Below are 19,025 nucleotides of genomic sequence, written 5' to 3' on the forward strand. Positions count from 1 at the left end.
AAAACATTGTCCAAGCCACTGGGTCATATTCTTTTGCATTTTGGTTTTTAGCTTCTTGGTTCGACCCGATTGGGTCAGAAGTTTTAGAAAAGAAAAAGATGAAAAAGTCGAAAAAATCACATCCTAACTCTTTTAAAAACAAAAGTGAGAATTATATAATAGCAGAGAGATATGCTTAACACGTTCCAAGGCCATTATAGTATAGATGTCAATAATCAAAGAGGGATATGGTCTTCAGTGAAACAAATATTTATAGTATTCGGTTCTTTTTTTCTTGAAAAGATCATTACATATAAACCGAAATAGATTTGAAAGCAACCCATAAAAGCGAAAAAGTCAGCGTTAACCCATACAGGTAATCACTATGTATTACCTATGTGTTCTCTGACCAAAGAAAATATTATGAGATCGAGTAAGGAAGAGCAGATTTTAGAAGATTGATCACAATGTCAAAGATGAGTGACTAAAAATATATGTTGAGTTAGAGAGGTAACTTCCAGAGGTGGTCCAGAGCGTGCCATGTTGGCCTGTTGGGACTTGATGGTTATAATCGTGTCGTCCATTAGCTTCATATTTTTTTGAGTAAAGAAGAAACTACAAAACAACTAAATATATCACAACTATTATTAAATAAACAAAATATTCAATTAAGTATTACTTTTACTGACATGATGAAATTCTATTTTATTTTAAAATTATAGAAGTATAACAACCTAGTGATGAATCCAATTACCAGATAAAACAATGTTTTTTTAAGCTAGCAGATAATCACTTTGGTAGAAATATGGTCTTCTTTTAAGCTATGCACGTTAATGAAGGGGATTAAAAGAAAAAAGTTAAGGTGACTGATCTGGTAATAGTCGTGGCAAATGTAAAACTATTCATAATAAATAACTTTTTGATGACTATAAAAATTAACAATAACCATGGTTGAGTGGTCAATGCGTTCCGTGGATAAGGGATCCGAGTTCGAATCCGTACCGTACCAGATTTCCACAGCGCATGACCACAGAGGTTTTCACATTCTCTCTCCGGAGAATGGTTTATTATTATTTTTAATGAAAATTAACAATTATGAAGCATGTAACAACTTACATGTAACAACTTACATCTGCTTCAAAGAAAAACTTACATCTGCTCCCAATGGTTAAGCTCCACAATTCTAATTCTGTTTTCGGCCTATTATGGGTTTATAAACATGGGCCGATAATGGTAAAACTAGGCTCACGATTCGGCCATGACGGGATTGCTGGGCTCATATGCAACCTACGTCATGAAACTGGGCTTATGAACGGCCTATAAATATAAACATGGGCTTAAGAGCGACCTAACCGACTTTACCATATCAAATGTCTTTTTTTTTCGCTTAATCACCATATCAAATGTTCTGAACAATTTAAATAAAGCAATGATGGCCTCTCTCTAGCGTCTACCAAAGAATGATGTCACTACTTTCTCTCTCCCCCAACGCTACAGGAACTCAACATACGAATGACCTGAGGAAAAAATACAGCTCATAGATCTTGTACAGATACATTTTGACATGCATGTATCCTTTCCAATTCTCAGTGGGCCTAAAAACTACTCCTATTAGTTTAGGTATCTATATATCAAATAATACTATACATCACCCTTATTTAGTGCTGGTCTATCTCGACCGATACTCTACCTCATAAATGACGTAACACGCGCGCGCACACACAGAAAGTGTTTCTTTTTCTATTAAAATGGAAACCAAAATATCTTAAACCGGCTATCTCTTACGTGTTGTCTATGCTCGATCATGTGACCTAAATCTATAAACCAATCCAGGCCAGGTGCAACTTAAGTCTTATCTCTATAGACGCGTCAACACTTAAAAATTCACATCCAAAATTTGATAGATCATTTCATTTAATGTAAAGACGATCAAAGAAACAACAGGTGGGTTAACAAAACCGTAAGCTAACCAGGAAAAAGGTACGAAGAAAAGACTTAATTCAAAATTATCTTCTAGAAGATTTTATAATATAGGTATAAATATATGTTATGCATGTTGCGTACTCTTTAGTAAGTAACAATAACAAAAACGGAAGCAAACAGAAAATGGAGGAAACAAAAAAGAGTTTGCTTGATGATTCTTTTACAAGTGCAATGACACTAACCAATTCAGGTGTGCCTCAAGTGCCTGACCGTTATGTTCTTCCACCAGCGCAAAGGCCAGCTCTTGGTTCGAGCATAGGAACTAGAGATGATACAACACTTCCTGTCATTGATCTCTCTCTTTTACACCAACCTTTGCTTAGATCCCGTGCAATCCATGAGATCAACATGGCCTGCAAGGAGTTTGGTTTCTTTCAGGTAATTGTTACATATGAAGTAACTAAAAGTGTTTTTACATGTTAAAATTCATGAAAGTCATGTCTCGTTTTCATCAAAACTAAACAAAAACCTGAAGTGAACTTGTCGCATCTACCAATCCCACTTGCGGATATGACTTAGAAAGACGGTTATTGTCTTATTGTATTTATGTCATAGGGAATAAAGTCTATTATCATGAAAGAAAGAAAAGAAAGGACAAAATCATCAATCTAAGTCTTAAATGATAACAAAAACTGCATGCACGCATGTTTTCTCTACTTATAAAAGCCCTAACTTTTACTTCCCTCACAGGTTATAAACCATGGGATACCATCATCAGTGGTTAAAGATGCCTTAGATGCAGCAACACAGTTCTTTGACTTACCTGTGGAGGAGAAGATGCTTCTGGTGTCATCAGACGTTCATCAGCCAGTAAGATATGGCACAAGCATCAACCATTCAACAGATAAAGTTCATTACTGGAGAGATTTCATTAAGCATTACTCACATCCTCTATCAAAGTGGATCGATATGTGGCCATCAAATCCTCCATGCTACAAGTAATGAATAAACCTATATATATATATATATATATATATATATATATAGTCCAGCTTCACTATCTCAATGTTTAAAAGAAAAAGCTGGCTCCGGACCATAAGGACATTAGGACCAAAGGCCAAATTCTTCCTAGTTACCAAAAATAAGAGATATAGCTTTCTTTTTGTAAGAAATTTTTTGATTAAAAACTGAAAACTGATTGTACTCTTTTTTTTCCTTTTAGGGATAAGGTGGGTAAGTATGCAGAAGCAACTCACTTGCTACATAAGCAACTACTAGAAGCTATCTCAGAAAGCCTAGGACTGGAGAAAAATTACTTACAAGAACAGACTGAAGAAGGCTCACAAGTCATAGCAGTGAACTGTTATCCAGCATGTCCTGAACCTGAAGTCACCTTGGGAATGCCACCACACTCGGACTTTGGCTCGCTGACCATCTTACTTCAGAGTAGCGAGGGACTCCAGATAATGGATGCCAACAAGAACTGGGTATGTGTGCCGTATATCGAAGGAGCTTTGATCGTTCAGTTGGGAGATCAAGTAGAAGTGATGAGCAATGGCATATACAAGAGTGTGATTCATCGTGTAACAGTGAACAAACATGTCAATAGGCTATCTTTTGCAAGTCTTCACAGTCTACCTCTACACAAGAAGATAAGTCCAGCACCTGAGCTACTCGATGGAAACAATGCAGCAGCCTACGGGGAATTTAGTTTCAACGATTTTCTTAACTACATCTCGAGCAACAACGATTTTCTACAGGAAAGATTCATCGATACACTTAAGAAGAGCAGCTCCTGAAGATTATGTCAAACAATTCAAGCTTACTATATAGTTTACATAAATTTCGTAGTCCATAGTTGCAGCACTGTTGTATCTACTCTATGCAAAAATCACCAAAGTTATTGTATAACAACAACCGAGTAATTATTTTCTGCATGTAAAAATATACATAATCCGTTGTTTAATATATCACATAAAATCATAATGAAATTTCATACTATTTAATTTCTTCTCCTCTCAAAGAAGACGGTGCTAATCTTTAAAAAATATTGTTCATATTCATAAGTAGAAATTAAGAAACAATTTAATTTATAATGATTCTGTTAGTTTAGCCAGCCAGACATATGTTGGATGAACTCGTTTGAAAGAGTCAAGAAACATCTGTGGTAAGAGTATATATGTTTCCTGTTTCTTGCTGCTATACTGGATCTCAATTGTTCTCACAAACTATGTATCCCTACAAGTCCTAAGGAGTCCAATTATAAACAACAGTATTGCTGATTATCAACCAAAGTGTATCGGATTTGTCAATATGGTAGAAAAGCAGATCGCACAATATAATAATCATCAGATACTTACAGAAAATTAACAAGGATGGTACAGTTTCCTCCGCCGACTAGTTAACGTCGCTCGTAAACTATCCACTAAAGCTCTCTAACTACGGCCTTCGCCTCTCGATTCCGGGGGCGATTTCTTGTTGTTTTTTTCCTTGTTCTTCTAACCGTTTGTAGATTTTTTTTCTATTTTGAAGATTATCTTGATCAGCTTCGGCTTTTCATTTTTTGACCGTGACTATTTTATCTTTCTTCTCGCAGTTTAGCTCTTTTAACCACAGATAATTTACTGATGTTTTAAATTTTAACCATTTAGAAATTTTAAACGAACCATCACTTCCAAAATGGAATCAAGGACTAATTTAATTTTACATAGGCGAAAAAATTAACTCATTTAAAATATTGTTGAAAGTTGTATATAGTTTATTACGTGAAACAAATTTCTTTAAAAACTGCAGGAGGATATAAAATATACGGAAATGAATTTTAATTATAGATAGTTATTTTGTAAACTAATTTTTTTTTTTAAAAAAAATTAATTATTGATATTACATATACGATTTTTTTTCTTAGTAGATTTTGATGTTAACATAGTCATGTTACCGGAAACTGCTTTTTCTACTAATTATACTTTTTGCCATAAAGATATAGATGTCCGGTTCGCTGTGGAAAGAAAGTTTAACAATTTGTTCTTGTCTTTCGCAGATGTCAAGTTTTAATCTTAGCAGCTGCGAAATTTTTTTTTTAACATGTTCCTTCCTCTTGGGCAAAGAAGTTATGGATTTTGACCCGGAACTTTTTGAATTAAAAAAGATCATTGTCATGTAACTTTATGCATTTGTGCTTTTTACAAATATAATGATAAATTTACTATGTGCAAAAAAGAAAGAAAAATTATCTAAAGGACAAATAGGAAAATCATGCGAAATATATAAAAGCTTTAGGGGAAATATGCAAAATATTCACAAAATCTTATTTGATTCGTGTATATCACAAACAAAATGATAATGAACGTGTAAATTATATCCTGTAACTTACAAATCAGTTTGACCTTAAGAGATATTAATGTAAAAATGATACTTTACATATAAAATAAAATAAAACTTAGTATATATACGTATCGCAAATAAAATGCCGACGCTTCTTTTTCAAAAAATAAAATAAAATGCCGACACACGTTTTCAAACACGTATATGCATTTTCCATGCATGCGAGTTCATGCAAATTATATGGAATTTTTATCATTTATTTTTAAAATATTTCTTGCTGGATATATTATGTAACTATGCTTTAAATGAAATATAATATGAAAATAATTGCATTTTACAAATTTAAGTAAATGATTATCTTATAATATACAGAGATTTATTTATTAAAAAATATACATATATTATCAAATATCTAACTACTTATATATTTTATTACATTCTACATTGTCCATAGCTAGCTATAACTTATAATCTTCAGAAATTTCAGCTAAAACAACCCTAAATTATTGATTATTTTACTACATCACTACAAAAAAAAGATCAATTTAAATCATTTATTTTTAATATTTGCATTAGTTATAAATGATGTAAAAGAATTTCGCATCACTTAAAAAAATGACTCTGAAAGTGGTGATGCAAATAATTTGTATCATTTCATTAATAATTGATGTAAGAAATAATAATATTTTCATCATTTAGTTTTAGTGATGTTAAAATGTAACGGTTATAAACAATGATGTTAACTCTTATATCAATTGAGTTAAATGATGTTAGTATTGGTATCAATTAAACTAATCGACTTAAATTATTTAAATCATTATTAACAACTGATGTGATATATTTTTAACAGTTAAAATAATTTATTACAATTATTATATAATTTATTAATAATAATATTAAAAATTAAATGGATTAGCAGTTGTCCCATTTATAATTATCTATTTAAAATACTGCCATCGCTTGTACAATGTTTAAATTTATCTCAATAAATAAAAATAAAAATCTTTTAATTAAGCATTTTTTATTTGTTTGTTCCTGTGAAAATTTAACGAAGAAGAAAAGGAGAAGCCTCACAAATAAGACTGGAAAATGAATTCAAAGAAAGAAAGAAAAAAACTTGTAAAAATAGTTAAAAGAATTGGCCATAGCAGTTTCTTCAATAAATTCTTCTTCTTCTTCTTCTTCTTCTTCTTCTTCTTCTTCTTCTTCTTCATTTTGTCTTCAATTGGCCATGGAAAATGATAATGGCGTGGAGCTTGTTACTCCTAAGTAGCAGACAACAAAGAAACATGATCAAATCCAATTGCTTCTGAAACCTGACAGAACAACAGTGCCAATCTTTAGGACATAGAGTTATGTGATTCATTCCAAATGTTAAAATCTTTATACCAAGAACCCTAGAAACTTCCTGTCTCATCATCTGCAGTACACTAGCATCAGCGTGTCTGTCTATATATATATACACTTAGACGTCATCACAATCTAAGATCCTGACAATGTATGGAGAAAAAGGAAATAATACCTATCAAGAATTTTTCATCAGATTTTTAAGAAAAGCAAAATCTTCCTTTCAAATCTTCTATAAACAGAAACACAATCATAATCATCATGATTCATATAAGAATACTTGATTCATGTTGAGAAAATGCTTTTAATCAAATAACAGAGAACAAAAAAACTGATGAAAGAGATTTGAGAGAGTGTGACGAATAGGAAGATCTTCACAGAAAAGAATAATAACTACTTCTCTAATTACATTGGGTTTAAGTGGTTTACACTATTTGAACTTGTAATGGTGGTTCCTATTTTTGGGGGATTGTAACAATCACATTTGCTACTTTTTAATAGTTATGTGTTTATTCTATAATAATATTGTAGTTTTACAAATTTTGTTCTCGATATAAATTATTTTTTTACTAGCTCAAATATTTTAACTGATGCAAATTAAAATAAAATAACATCATTTTATTAAATTGATGTTAAAGAAAAGGATTATTATAAATTTTTGTTAGCATCAGTTTTCTAATTGATCTAAATTATGTATCATGTTAATAACTGATGTTAACTAAAATAATAAATGCATCAGTTATTTAATCGATATAAATTTATATGATAGCATCAATTTCATTTAAGTGATACAAATTAACAAAAAAAAATATCATTTTTCTGAAATGATGTTAAATTAATTAATAAAACATCAGTTATTATAATTGATTTAAAAATAGGTATATTCACATCATTTGTAAATAAGTAATTTAAAATAGCATCATTTATTTTTGTGATATAATTTATGTGATGTAATTCACACTTTTTTTTGTAGTGCATATAACAATATATACGGATTTAATACTTCTCCTCAAAAACAAACAGGTGTCATTTTTTAAGAATTAATACTAACTTTCTGTGAATCCAAACTGCAGATATTTTTTTACAAAGAAAAAGAGTTATGGCACAAATTTCAAATGACAATACCATATTTCAATGAGAAAATTCGAAGTTTTACTTATAGTGTTAAAATGTATAAACCGGTCCGCCAAACAGAACAAGAATCGAAATATAAATAGCATAGAAGATTCGCATAATATTAAAACCATTTACTAGCTAGAAGATCAATGATGCAATGTAATAAACTGAACAGTGAACACTTATCTACAACTGGCTTACCTTTTAGAAATTGTAGCTCTGATCACTTGGTCTTGCAAATATGTAAACTACATGCCAATTCAAGTTTAGTAACTCACACAACAAACAAACAAACAAAGGATCAATTGTTAGATATTAAAATTTCATGCTCACAATCAGTTTTCCAGCGAAAACTATATAATAATCCAATTAATAAAGTTAAACATCGAGGATGAACAGAACAAAAAAATCTTCAGTTCCAAATTATGCAAAACGGATTAAAACCATTCTTAGAATACTTTCCTCCGTCTTTATAAAAAAAACGCAAAACATATTTATTTTTACTCTGCATGCAACTGTATAAATCATAGATAGAACATAAAATCATATATGCGTAAGAAAGATCGGATAAACTAAAGGAGCAGAAACTTTTTTTAAAAAAGGAGACAGAAACTTAAAATATGAATGGAGTTTGTTGAAGCTAAATTGCGAAATCTCCAGCTCGGACTTGATATACATTCATCTGAGCATGACCAATGTCTAAGTACATACCTACATGCATAAATATATATTTTTTTTTTTTGCTAACCGAGTATCCTGGCCCCACCGAGGTGGTCCAGACTAGAGACCGAAGTGAACAAGGACGCTGCCAGGGCGTCACCATGTGGCTCACCGTGTAACGGTCTTCGGTCTCGGATGCTGCAGCCCATATGTAAATTCCGCAGTGGCCAAGGCTCGAACCCAGGGGCGGGCACTCCAGCTGGAGCTCCTATACCACTAGACCAAAGCAACTTGGTTGCATAAATATATATACAGGCCTGAATCATTAGTTTTCGAGATATATATATAAATGTATGGAAAACAACAGGCGTGCATGAATCTATTTCTGTATCAACGGTGCAAAGTGTACAAGTTGATCGAAATCTGTTTGTATTGTATAATCAAAATAAGATATATTAATATAAATCACGAATACGTTTTGGCACTTATATATGCGTCATCAACCAATAGGGTTGTTAGCATAGAGGTCAAAGAAAATATTTGATTTTATATTTGTATGGTTTAATCATTAATAGTTAACCTATTTGACCATGGGAAATTAAATGCCTACATGCATTATAGTCTGTGGATTTCAATGCACAGAACCAGCTAAAGGATTTCGCAACTTTCGCTTTCATTTATTTTTATTTGTTTCGATATAAGTACATGATTTAATTCGTGTAAAAACTTGATTGGAATTCCCATTCGAGAAAAAACTCAATTATGTAGCTATATATTGTCGGAAATCAGTGTATAAATTTGGAGTTTCGATTAAAAAAGAGAGATAAAATTTATGAATCCTAACCCTAAATAAAATTCAAACTTCTAAATGTATAAGGTTTAGTTGAGATTTTTCTGTAAACGAAGCAAAAGACGTAATTTGATCAGTTAAATCGAATGTAAAAAAATATAAGCATAGAGCTAAGTTTTACTATTTAGTAAACTGAACCCAAATATTTTATTTTGTATTTTTCTACACGTATACACCAAAAAACGTGCACATTTAAAAAGTTTTATCCAAAAAGCTGTGATATTTATGATATTTTCTGCTGATCAATTGATACTGGCGACATTGTTTTAAAACAAATTTTATCATTTTGATCGGTATATCATCTTCATTCTTCAAGATTGTACCTTTTCAATATTTAAGATACTCTAACACAAACCATTTAAAATTTGACAAACATAGTATAAATCTAGTGAATGATGGAACTAGATACGTCTGGATAACTATATTAGTTATTTCGTACATCGCATATTAAATTGTCAATATACAATAATACAAAGAACCAAGCAATACGGTTCAAGTGAAGACGTAAGTGACAGCACAAGTTTTGTCTATTTTGGTAAAAGAAAAATGATACTATAAATACAGCATCTGTCGTTTTGTAGACTGAATTTCAACATGCAAAAAGTAAGTATTTAATGACTTTGACGCCATACATGTTATAATAATAGATTCTACTTACTTATTGTTCTTTGTTTGAGAATCTTTCCAAAACAGGAACAGCCTACGGTAGTTTTGAGCAAACCACTGTCCACATCATGCTACTATTTAATTTATTTAACATATATTATAAAAAAACGTTAGGGCATCTCCAACCACAAACACTATTTTAGTGTTAAAACCACACTATTTTAGTGTAATTTCAACACTAAAACCAATGTCTTCTCCAACCATAACACTAAACTTCACACTAAAACTATTTTATAATATTTTATATATTAAGTTTTTTATTTATCATTTATTTAATTGTATGTTTTAGTAATAAAATAAGTGAATAGTATTTTAGTGAAATGAATAGTGTTTTAGTGTGGTGAATAGTGTCACACCAAATTTGGTGTCAAATTTTAGTGTTGCACTAAAATGGTGTGATTTTTACAGTCCCATTGGAGATGATTTGGTGCAAAAGTCACACTAAAATAGTGTTTTGCAGTCCCATTGGAGCTGGCCTTAGTGAGTAGCAAAAAATATTTAATTTGTTTACTGACAGATAGAATACTACTCTCAAATGCTTTGAACCCTGATTTATTCGCGGGTTTCTGAACGTAACGTAACCCTTATCCCATTTTGTCTCATGACGAAAAGCGTTAGATTCAAGACCATTTATTTTAATCAGAGAGTTCGAGTCGAATTTTCTATTAAATTTTGATATATCAGAAACATTATATAAATTTGAACCCTAATCTGAATGAAAGAACTATATACCTAAAACAAAACAAGCACTTCTTATATTCCATAAAATATTTATAGTCCAAGCTTCGGCCAGAAACATGCTATGATATAATCGTGGTATACGTCAATCTAGTGGCGGCATGCATTCAACGAATCAACCGCTTTTCATTCCTTTAAGGTCCCAAATTTTCAATATTAGATTTTAGAAAACAAAATCGGTATAATATATATTATTAACAAAATAGTCAGCTGGTAGATGTAAGCCCTTTTTCAAAAAAAAAAAAAAAAAGTCAGCTGGTAGAACTTATGAGTTATATTCTGATCCGATAAAATTCAAATTATGATGATTCAGTTGGGCTTAAATTAAAATATGAATGTGAATATCTGCATGAATTTTTAAATGGGCTTTACTAAACTCTGGAAGCCCAAAATCTCGACTAACTTTGATTTCGGAATAATTCCTACCGGTGAATACCCAAAACGTTCTTATATTGTGCTAGTCCGCCTAGTCGTTGTCTCATCTCAGCCTTTTGGTGATACTTTAGTATCTTTGTAGTTTATGTGACCAAACTAATCCACTAAAATAGCTACTTTACTAGAGTGTATGATTTTCCCCCTCAAATGTATTAAGTCTATGATAAGTATAAAAAATATTTATCTAATAGTTCGTTATTTCCTTGGATTCACTAACGCAAATGGTGTTTCCACATTTACATGGATGTTGAGTACAAAAAGAGTTAAAGAGCAAGTCAGTCAATGGATCCAGTTGACACCAAAAAGATAGTTCGTAGTTTCAAAATTATAACACCAAATTACTAACTGGTGATCCTGGTTGGGACAAAGATGACTATCAAATTCAAAACAACGTGAAACCAATGATCTCGAATTCTTTGTTTAGATTTTTATTGAATAGCGAGTCATGATATGACTGGATGTATTGGACGGTGGCAACATTATAGAACAATACAGTTTTGTGAAAATGAAAGTAAGATTTGAAGGTAATTGATGGACTTGGGTCAGATACAAAAAAAATACGGCTGGATTTGGACCAGCTTTGTGGACTGATATGTGTTCTATAATTGCAATTCTTTCTATTTTTATATATTTTGTAGATTAAAAAATAAAATGTGGGACTCTTACGGATCCGTAGAAAGTTGTACACCAGCCTTTGCGTTTGACATCTAAGGTATAGTATTAATAATACATTGTTTGACCAAAAAAAAAAATAATACATTATTTGTATAGTACCAATATAACACCCTGATGGCATCATCAAATGATATTTACCATTGTAATATCTAACACTGTCTTTAACATTTTAATGGGTGGAGTTATTTTGCGTATTCATTATGTGTGAGTGGTTATAGTCTTATATAGGTTTAGACTAATTAAAGTCGTAATACTCTGAAACTAATCTGCATATGTCCCTTACATTAAAATATTTCCATTTTCAGCTATAAAGATTATGATCTACTTTTGTTTAAGAAACTATTATGGTCTATTTCAGTTAAAAAAAAACTATTATGGTCTACTAGACCACTAATAATATATTTACTATTTATTAAGGTTAAACAGTACCATAAAAATAAGTTTGCACAAAATTTTGATATGCATTAATAATCTTGATTTTGTTTCAGCAAATTATATATCCTATCTCTTTGACAGCAATTGTATGATTCTCCGTCTAGTTTGCACTTAACAACTTTTTTTTACTCATAGATTGTCGTCTCTAAATTCGATTTTTTTTTCTTGCATTATAATTAGTGTGAATTGGTTTCAATCCTCAATTAAGTAACACATCATCAGCATTTATAACTTGAAACTGCGTTTTCACATTTAGCGATAGTTCGCAATTAATTGGCCTGAAAAGAAAGAGAGAAGGAATCAAGTAATCATTTGGAAGTAAAGGGGGAAAAAGGATCAAATGCAATAATTTAAGTGGTTGGTGAAAGGATAAAGAAAAAAAATTAGTCAACATGAAGGAAAATATTGAGGAAAATGGACCCCTTTTATTTTCAACAATTCGCCTTTGTTGCTTGTATCTACTTGGGCAAAACTCTACGAAGTATCAAGTCCCCAAGAAAATAATGAAACTATATTTTGTTCTTGATGACGATTATATTTAGACATTTGGCTCAATTATTTTCTACAATATTAGAGAACGCTTGTTTTATTGTTAGTTTTAATGTAGATTCGTTTTTAAAACCATCTTCAATCCACCTCTATTTTAATCTTTATATTTTCCTCTAAAATAGAGAAACTTTATTATATAGGTGGATTTGCTCCAATGTATGCCTCTATGATAGAGTTCCTCTATTTATAGGGGAAAATATATAGATTTGTTATTTTCATCTTTAAATATAAAGGTAAAAAATAGGATTTCTCTATATTTTCCTCTAAAATAGAGAAACTCTATTATAATGGCATACATTAGAGTAAATCCACCTCTATAATAAAAATCTCTATTTAAAAAAAAATATAGAAACATACATTAAAGATGCTCTAATGCATTGAAAAAGTATCAATCATTGAAATATAAGAAAAGTGCCAATAATGATTAGAAATATGAATAATATAACATATTACAGTTATATTTAGAACAAACAAAATTCAATGTGTACACACATATATAAATAATATTAATTATAACTAACTCAAAGCAGTTGAAACAAAAATAAACTAAGTTGTAAAAATACTCCTTGATTCAGTTTTTCTTCCAATCAACCTTTTCTTTACCAAAGGCTTCAAATCCAATGTTTAGGTCGTACAAACGCATAGAAATGTATGTAACTTTTGACGCAATTTGAATTAGTACATTTTAAAAACATTACTATTATTTATCTGTAAAGTAGAAGGCCAAACGAATCATTTGCAATATTTTTCAAATTTTAAAAGAAAGTGAGTAGAAAAGAACAAGTGTGGGCTATTGGGTCATGGGAGGAGAACTTTCTTTATTACCAAATTAGGTAAAATATCCCAAACAATTCCATTTTTCATGTAAGCTTAATGTCACTATTCACAAAATTCGCAAATTTCTATTTCTGTTATAATGATTGTTTATTTGATGCCTTGCTACATATCTTTCGAATCATATGTAAATAATCAATCTTAAGTTTTAAAAAAAATAACTTTATAAAACTTAAAAAGAAAAAACTTATACATCTTCAAACAATCTTAAAGCATTTTGTTGAGAACAATTGTGAATAATCTTTAAAGGCATTTTCAACCCCACTCTATTTTTTACTCTAAAATAGAGTTTAGAGTAAAAATGCTCTAATGGTACTATATTTCTTCTTTATAATAGAGTAAAAATAGGTTTAATCCAAATATAGAGTAATTTATTTTTTTTTTTGTTCATCACTCTATTTTATACTGTAAAATAGAGTACCACTGAAACAAATTCAAACTCTATTATAGAGTTACTTTATTTTAGAGTAAAAATTAGAGTAAGCCATTGAAGATGGTCTAATTATATATATATATATATATATATATATATATATCAAAATATACCATATGGGCTTATGGATATTCAGATGTACAGATTAAATATTATTTTATTCCCTTCTTTTTCAATCAGTTGACCTGTCACACTATACTTGAATTCGTAACTGATCGCGATAGAAGGTAATCAAATCAACACTAACTTGTTTTTTTTTGTCAAGAACACTAACTTAGTTAATCAAACATCTCAACACAAATAACGAGCTATTAATAAGAACTAGGGATTTTTCCGGGCTACGCCCGGAGTATTCGTATAATTTTAAGTTAACTTAAAAAGGTTTATATTTATGAACATAAGCCGTGTATATGTATTACAATCGAACATAACGTTAAATTCATTAAAAAATTAAAATTTGGTTGTATGTACGTATTCATTGTCTTGTATATAACAAATTTAAAATCATATATATATAGGATAATAAGTAAGATGAGTAAAATCTAACAAAATATGGTTATCATTTAAATACATTTTGTTTTTTTTTTTGCATAAAACAATTGTAATATTTACAACTGATTTAAACTTTGTTTCACTATATAATCATTGAGTTCTAATACCAAATTGAACAGTTTCTTAATATAAATAAATTGAATCAAAAAAATTGATCCAAACGTAAAATAATATCATTGTCCAAACCAGACCAAACTAAAGAACAAAAATTTTAAACGAACCATTACCAAAACTTGATATTTAAATTATATTAAACCAACAAGGACGCTAAATTAAGAATCTCGGCCTTTTCTAAAAGACCTTTGTCTTTTTTCTTATGTTGGTTTGCAGTTTTAATGATTCTTTGTTATAATAACTCTAGTGACTGGATTAAGATATGATTTTGGAGCTGACTGGGATTAAGAGATCTAAGGACGTTGCAGGCAAAAAAACTGAGACATACCCTTGCTTGCAGTCTCCGTACTGAGAATATCGTTCAAGAAGGGAAGCCATGAAACAAAGCATATTACGGAGATCATATTTAATTGTTTAGCTAAGAAAACTAAATAATAAAAATGGTGGTTGATTGTTTTGTACAATTTATTGTTCTAATTGGCAATCATGTTGAAGGAAAAAAATTAAACAGACAAATTCTACTATTTTCTTTTAAATTCTTCATGGAACCTAAATAAGAAAGAGTACTCAATAAGAAAAACATAAATTAAGAGAAAGTACATATATTTTATAATTGCATTACTGTAAAAAAAGTTTAGCATAATTAAAGATTAAGAATAATAGTTATAACTTTATTAGATTAGAGTGTATACAATCTTTCTCGTTCCTTCCAAGTTTTATTTTGGTAGTAGTTGAAAATTATAGTTATAGAGATGTCCGTCAGAAAAAATTAAGACAATGCATATACTTGTATGAACTTATAATCTTACATGTGACAATGATTTGACCCCACTTCTTCCCACCACACCTGGCTTCTTTCTTCTTCTTCCTGCCAGCTCCAACATCTTTCGTTTTCTCTCTTCTCTGCCATCAACAACTTCTTTCTTCTTCTAGCCACCCTCTGTTTTCTTCTCTCCAACTTCCCTTCCTTCTTTGTCTCTTTCTCCTGCAGCCGAGACTTCTTTCTTTAAGGCGGGAGGGGTGGCACAGTCTTTGACCAGAAGAAGAGATTGATGGTTCATTGAGTTTTTGGCCAGTAAAAGCACAAGTTCTTTAACATCCATTGTTCCTTTGACAGTACCATGTCTTTGGCTGCATCAATAGCCACCGTTTCGATCCCTAACTCAAATATGTAATATACATTTATTAGCATTAGAAGTTACTTTTAGATTTAACTTGGATTAGAATAATCTTAAATAGTGATGCTTCCTTTCATGAGCACAATTCCTCTACATATTCAGACAGAGAGACTCACTCATCAACACCACTCTCCAAACTAAAATTAAGCAGATAAGGAAGCCAATTAATATAGAGCTCTTACATTTTCTGACGGACGATTCCTTCTGCATAAAAAGGATCCAGCAAAAGGCTTTTTCCTTCCATTTTCTATGGTCAATAGAAACAGAACAATAAAAAAAAAAATTATCTTGAAGTTTAAACGGGGAACTTGAAGATGTAGTATAAGTGAGTACCAGATGTTGGGGTTGTCAAAGAGGATTGTAACTTTCGCTTGTCTAGTCTAATAGTTTTAGATTGTCCTCCAGTCACTCATGAGGAAGTGAGGAAAGTTTCCACCTTGTAATGTAAGGCAGCTATCCTGGAAGAGAAGAACTAAACACAGATTTCAAGTCAGAGAAATGCTTGATCACAACTTTGGAGCATAGAAAGGGAAAAGAATCAGACCTTACATGGAGCTAGATCCTTGTTCTATTGGCAATAGGAGTTTCATATTCGCTGGAGTACAACTACCATCTAAGAAGAACATTATTTTATTGTTTGAGTTGTTCTCGCTAGCCATAGTTTCATGCTTGGCTCTCTTCACACGAAGTCTCGTAAACCTGTTCACAGCCTTATCCTTTCTACAAACATAGAGAAGTATAAAACATTAATGATTGATCCTACAATCATGACTTGAAGCACCATTAGAGCCAGTATTCTACCTGCCTGAATCCACCTTTGTATCTCAGTCCATCTATTCCCAAACACTCGTTGTGCTTAAAAATCACACATAAGTTCAAATGTCACATATAAACCCAAACACCAAATCTGGAATCTTATCCATGTAATATAAAGTTTGTAAGTGAATTATATACCTCGCACACAAAAGCATAGTTCTTCAGAAGACCAATCACTTTTTTGATTACAGGAAACAGATTGACCAACCTTCTTCACGATCTCTCCATCAACGGGAACTGATTTTTTTTACAGTAGATTCTCGATGGATCGACAAAGGTGAGAGACGTCACAAGGTAAGAACCTGGATGATGATGATTCAGCGGTGACGGAACTACGACCGTGACTGAGCTTTTACCGGAGGAATTGCATTTTCAATTTGACGGTCGCAGAGTAGAAGTAGAGATCGTGCAGATAGGTTTAGACTAAAGTGTCGATGGATGTAACTTCTTCAGAGTAGATTTTTATTTTGGGTGGATTTAGGTTTGTACATAGAGATTTATATAGGAGAAGGATCAAGGGGAAGTGGATAGAACATTAAAGAATGGATGATTGATAAAGTTTGGCAAAGCAAACAAATCTATACATCGGAGAAGATGAAGTGGAAGAGTCGAAGGAGAAAGCGTGAAACGATAAAAAGTTTCTCCGTTTGTTCTCTACATGGGCTGGGATGGGTCAGAGTGATAATTTTCATAAAACCCATACAAAAATTCACTATATTTCAGCCATATATGACATGTCAAAAAGAAGCCTCCTGATTGGCTTGAATTAATTGCTGACGTGGACAGCCTCTCTACTCCTCATATAACCCTTTTAGTATTAGTTAGATTTGTCAAACTTAGACCAAAAATAGAAGAATAATTGGTCGAACAAACGAAAGCATTGCTCAACGTCACAAAAAATGGAAAAAAAAAATACTTATCTGATCATATTAATCCACAAACACCTTACTGTTAGATGGATAGTCATTTTTATCTTTGTAAAGAGAAAAATACATATGGTGGTGTAATACTGTTATGTGTTAGACCTTTTGTGTGTGTGTGCAAATGTATAGGCTAATATCTTTTTTTTTTCCAAACGTGTAGACCAATATCTAAAAGGTAGATTCTTCCGACGATCATAAGGCTTGGCTATGGCTTGTTCGAGCCGCGTGCGTAGCTGCCTTTTCTCAAATTTATACATTTTCTTACAAGAAAAAATCAATGTAAATACTCGGAGCTGATTTAGTCACATTCAAGTAAAACATTGATTTTGGCATCCAAATTATTTTAATGTTATATATATATTGATACTGGACTTAAATTATACATAAAATTATCAAAAGAATATTAAATATTTTTATCTCCTAAAGTTTTAGATCTGACCTTGTAAATACCACACAAAATTCATCTCCGTATATAAAAAACTCAATAGCGATGGGTCCATACTTGGCTATCCGACTCGTGATACACCACCAACACAATCAAACCACAATCTCAAGAATCAGAGTTTCTGCAGTTTCATCTAACAACAATGCTTCTTACATCACTTTCCTCAACCATGTACACTTTCTACTGATATGTTAAGGACTCAGAGTTGAACTTTTACTCGGCTAACCTAACTTGGCAATCCTTGCATCCATGCGCTCCCGTGCAGCCTTGGACAGAAACATCTGGTTCAAAATTACAACCCCAAGATACACATTTACAATGTGGATAGCTTACCTAAACCGCCTTTAAAAAAAGTTTCGCCTAGAAAGTTGGGGCATGCACTTTGATAGCAAATGCTGCTTTTGTAACACATACAAAGAAATTTGAGATAGCTTCTTTTGAGATGTTAAGTTAATCAAAAAAAGTTTTAGGATGTAGTGACTAAATTAAAGGCTGGGATATACGTGGACAGTTTTATATGGATATTGAGATGTAAGATTTATCATGTCCGAGGATACTGCGCAGATTAGTTTCTCAAGCAACGGTTTACATGATCTGCAACGAAAGAAACAATAGGTTGCATAACCACATCACATCAACACATCCGCAAATTTCAAAGCTATTGACAGGCTCATCCGAGCTGCAATTTTGCCGAAAGAAATCGAAAACAATTTAGTAGCCTGATGCAAACTTGGCTCACGTATACATGCCATATTCTCCCCAACCAAAGTTTAGAGGTTCTTCCCAGTTTTTTTAAAAGAACAACCCTGCTGGTTAATCTGTTTTGTAAATTTAAAAACAATCAATTACTATCTAATTAAATTCAAGTATTTGTCAAAAAAGAAAAACATATGTCAGAATAATATTTGATCATATGAGTTGACTTTATGAATAATTAGAAATATCGGTTATACTCGAAGAAACAAATTAACTTATTGTAACTTGGAAGACATCACGTTTTCCTCTTTTTTTTTTTTGGGTGTAAATGTTAAGA

At 31.4% G+C, this 19,025-nt stretch overlaps 1 protein-coding gene across 1 annotated transcript; it reads left to right on the forward strand.

Moving 5' to 3' along the window:
- Positions 1 to 1,965: 1,965 nt before the first annotated feature.
- Positions 1,966 to 16,091, forward strand: LOC103866835 (flavanone 3-dioxygenase 3). Its single transcript, XM_009144820.3, has 3 exons — positions 1,966 to 2,340; positions 2,653 to 2,900; positions 3,125 to 16,091. Exons 1-3 carry the CDS (start codon positions 2,029 to 2,031, stop codon positions 3,699 to 3,701), a joined length of 1,137 nt encoding a protein of 378 aa, XP_009143068.3. The 5' UTR covers positions 1,966 to 2,028; the 3' UTR covers positions 3,702 to 16,091.
- The last annotated feature ends 2,934 nt before the right edge of the window (positions 16,092 to 19,025 follow it).

The sequence above is a fragment of the Brassica rapa genome, chromosome A05 (genome assembly GCF_000309985.2).
Source record: "Brassica rapa cultivar Chiifu-401-42 chromosome A05, CAAS_Brap_v3.01, whole genome shotgun sequence".
Lineage (NCBI taxonomy): Eukaryota > Viridiplantae > Streptophyta > Magnoliopsida > Brassicales > Brassicaceae > Brassica > Brassica rapa.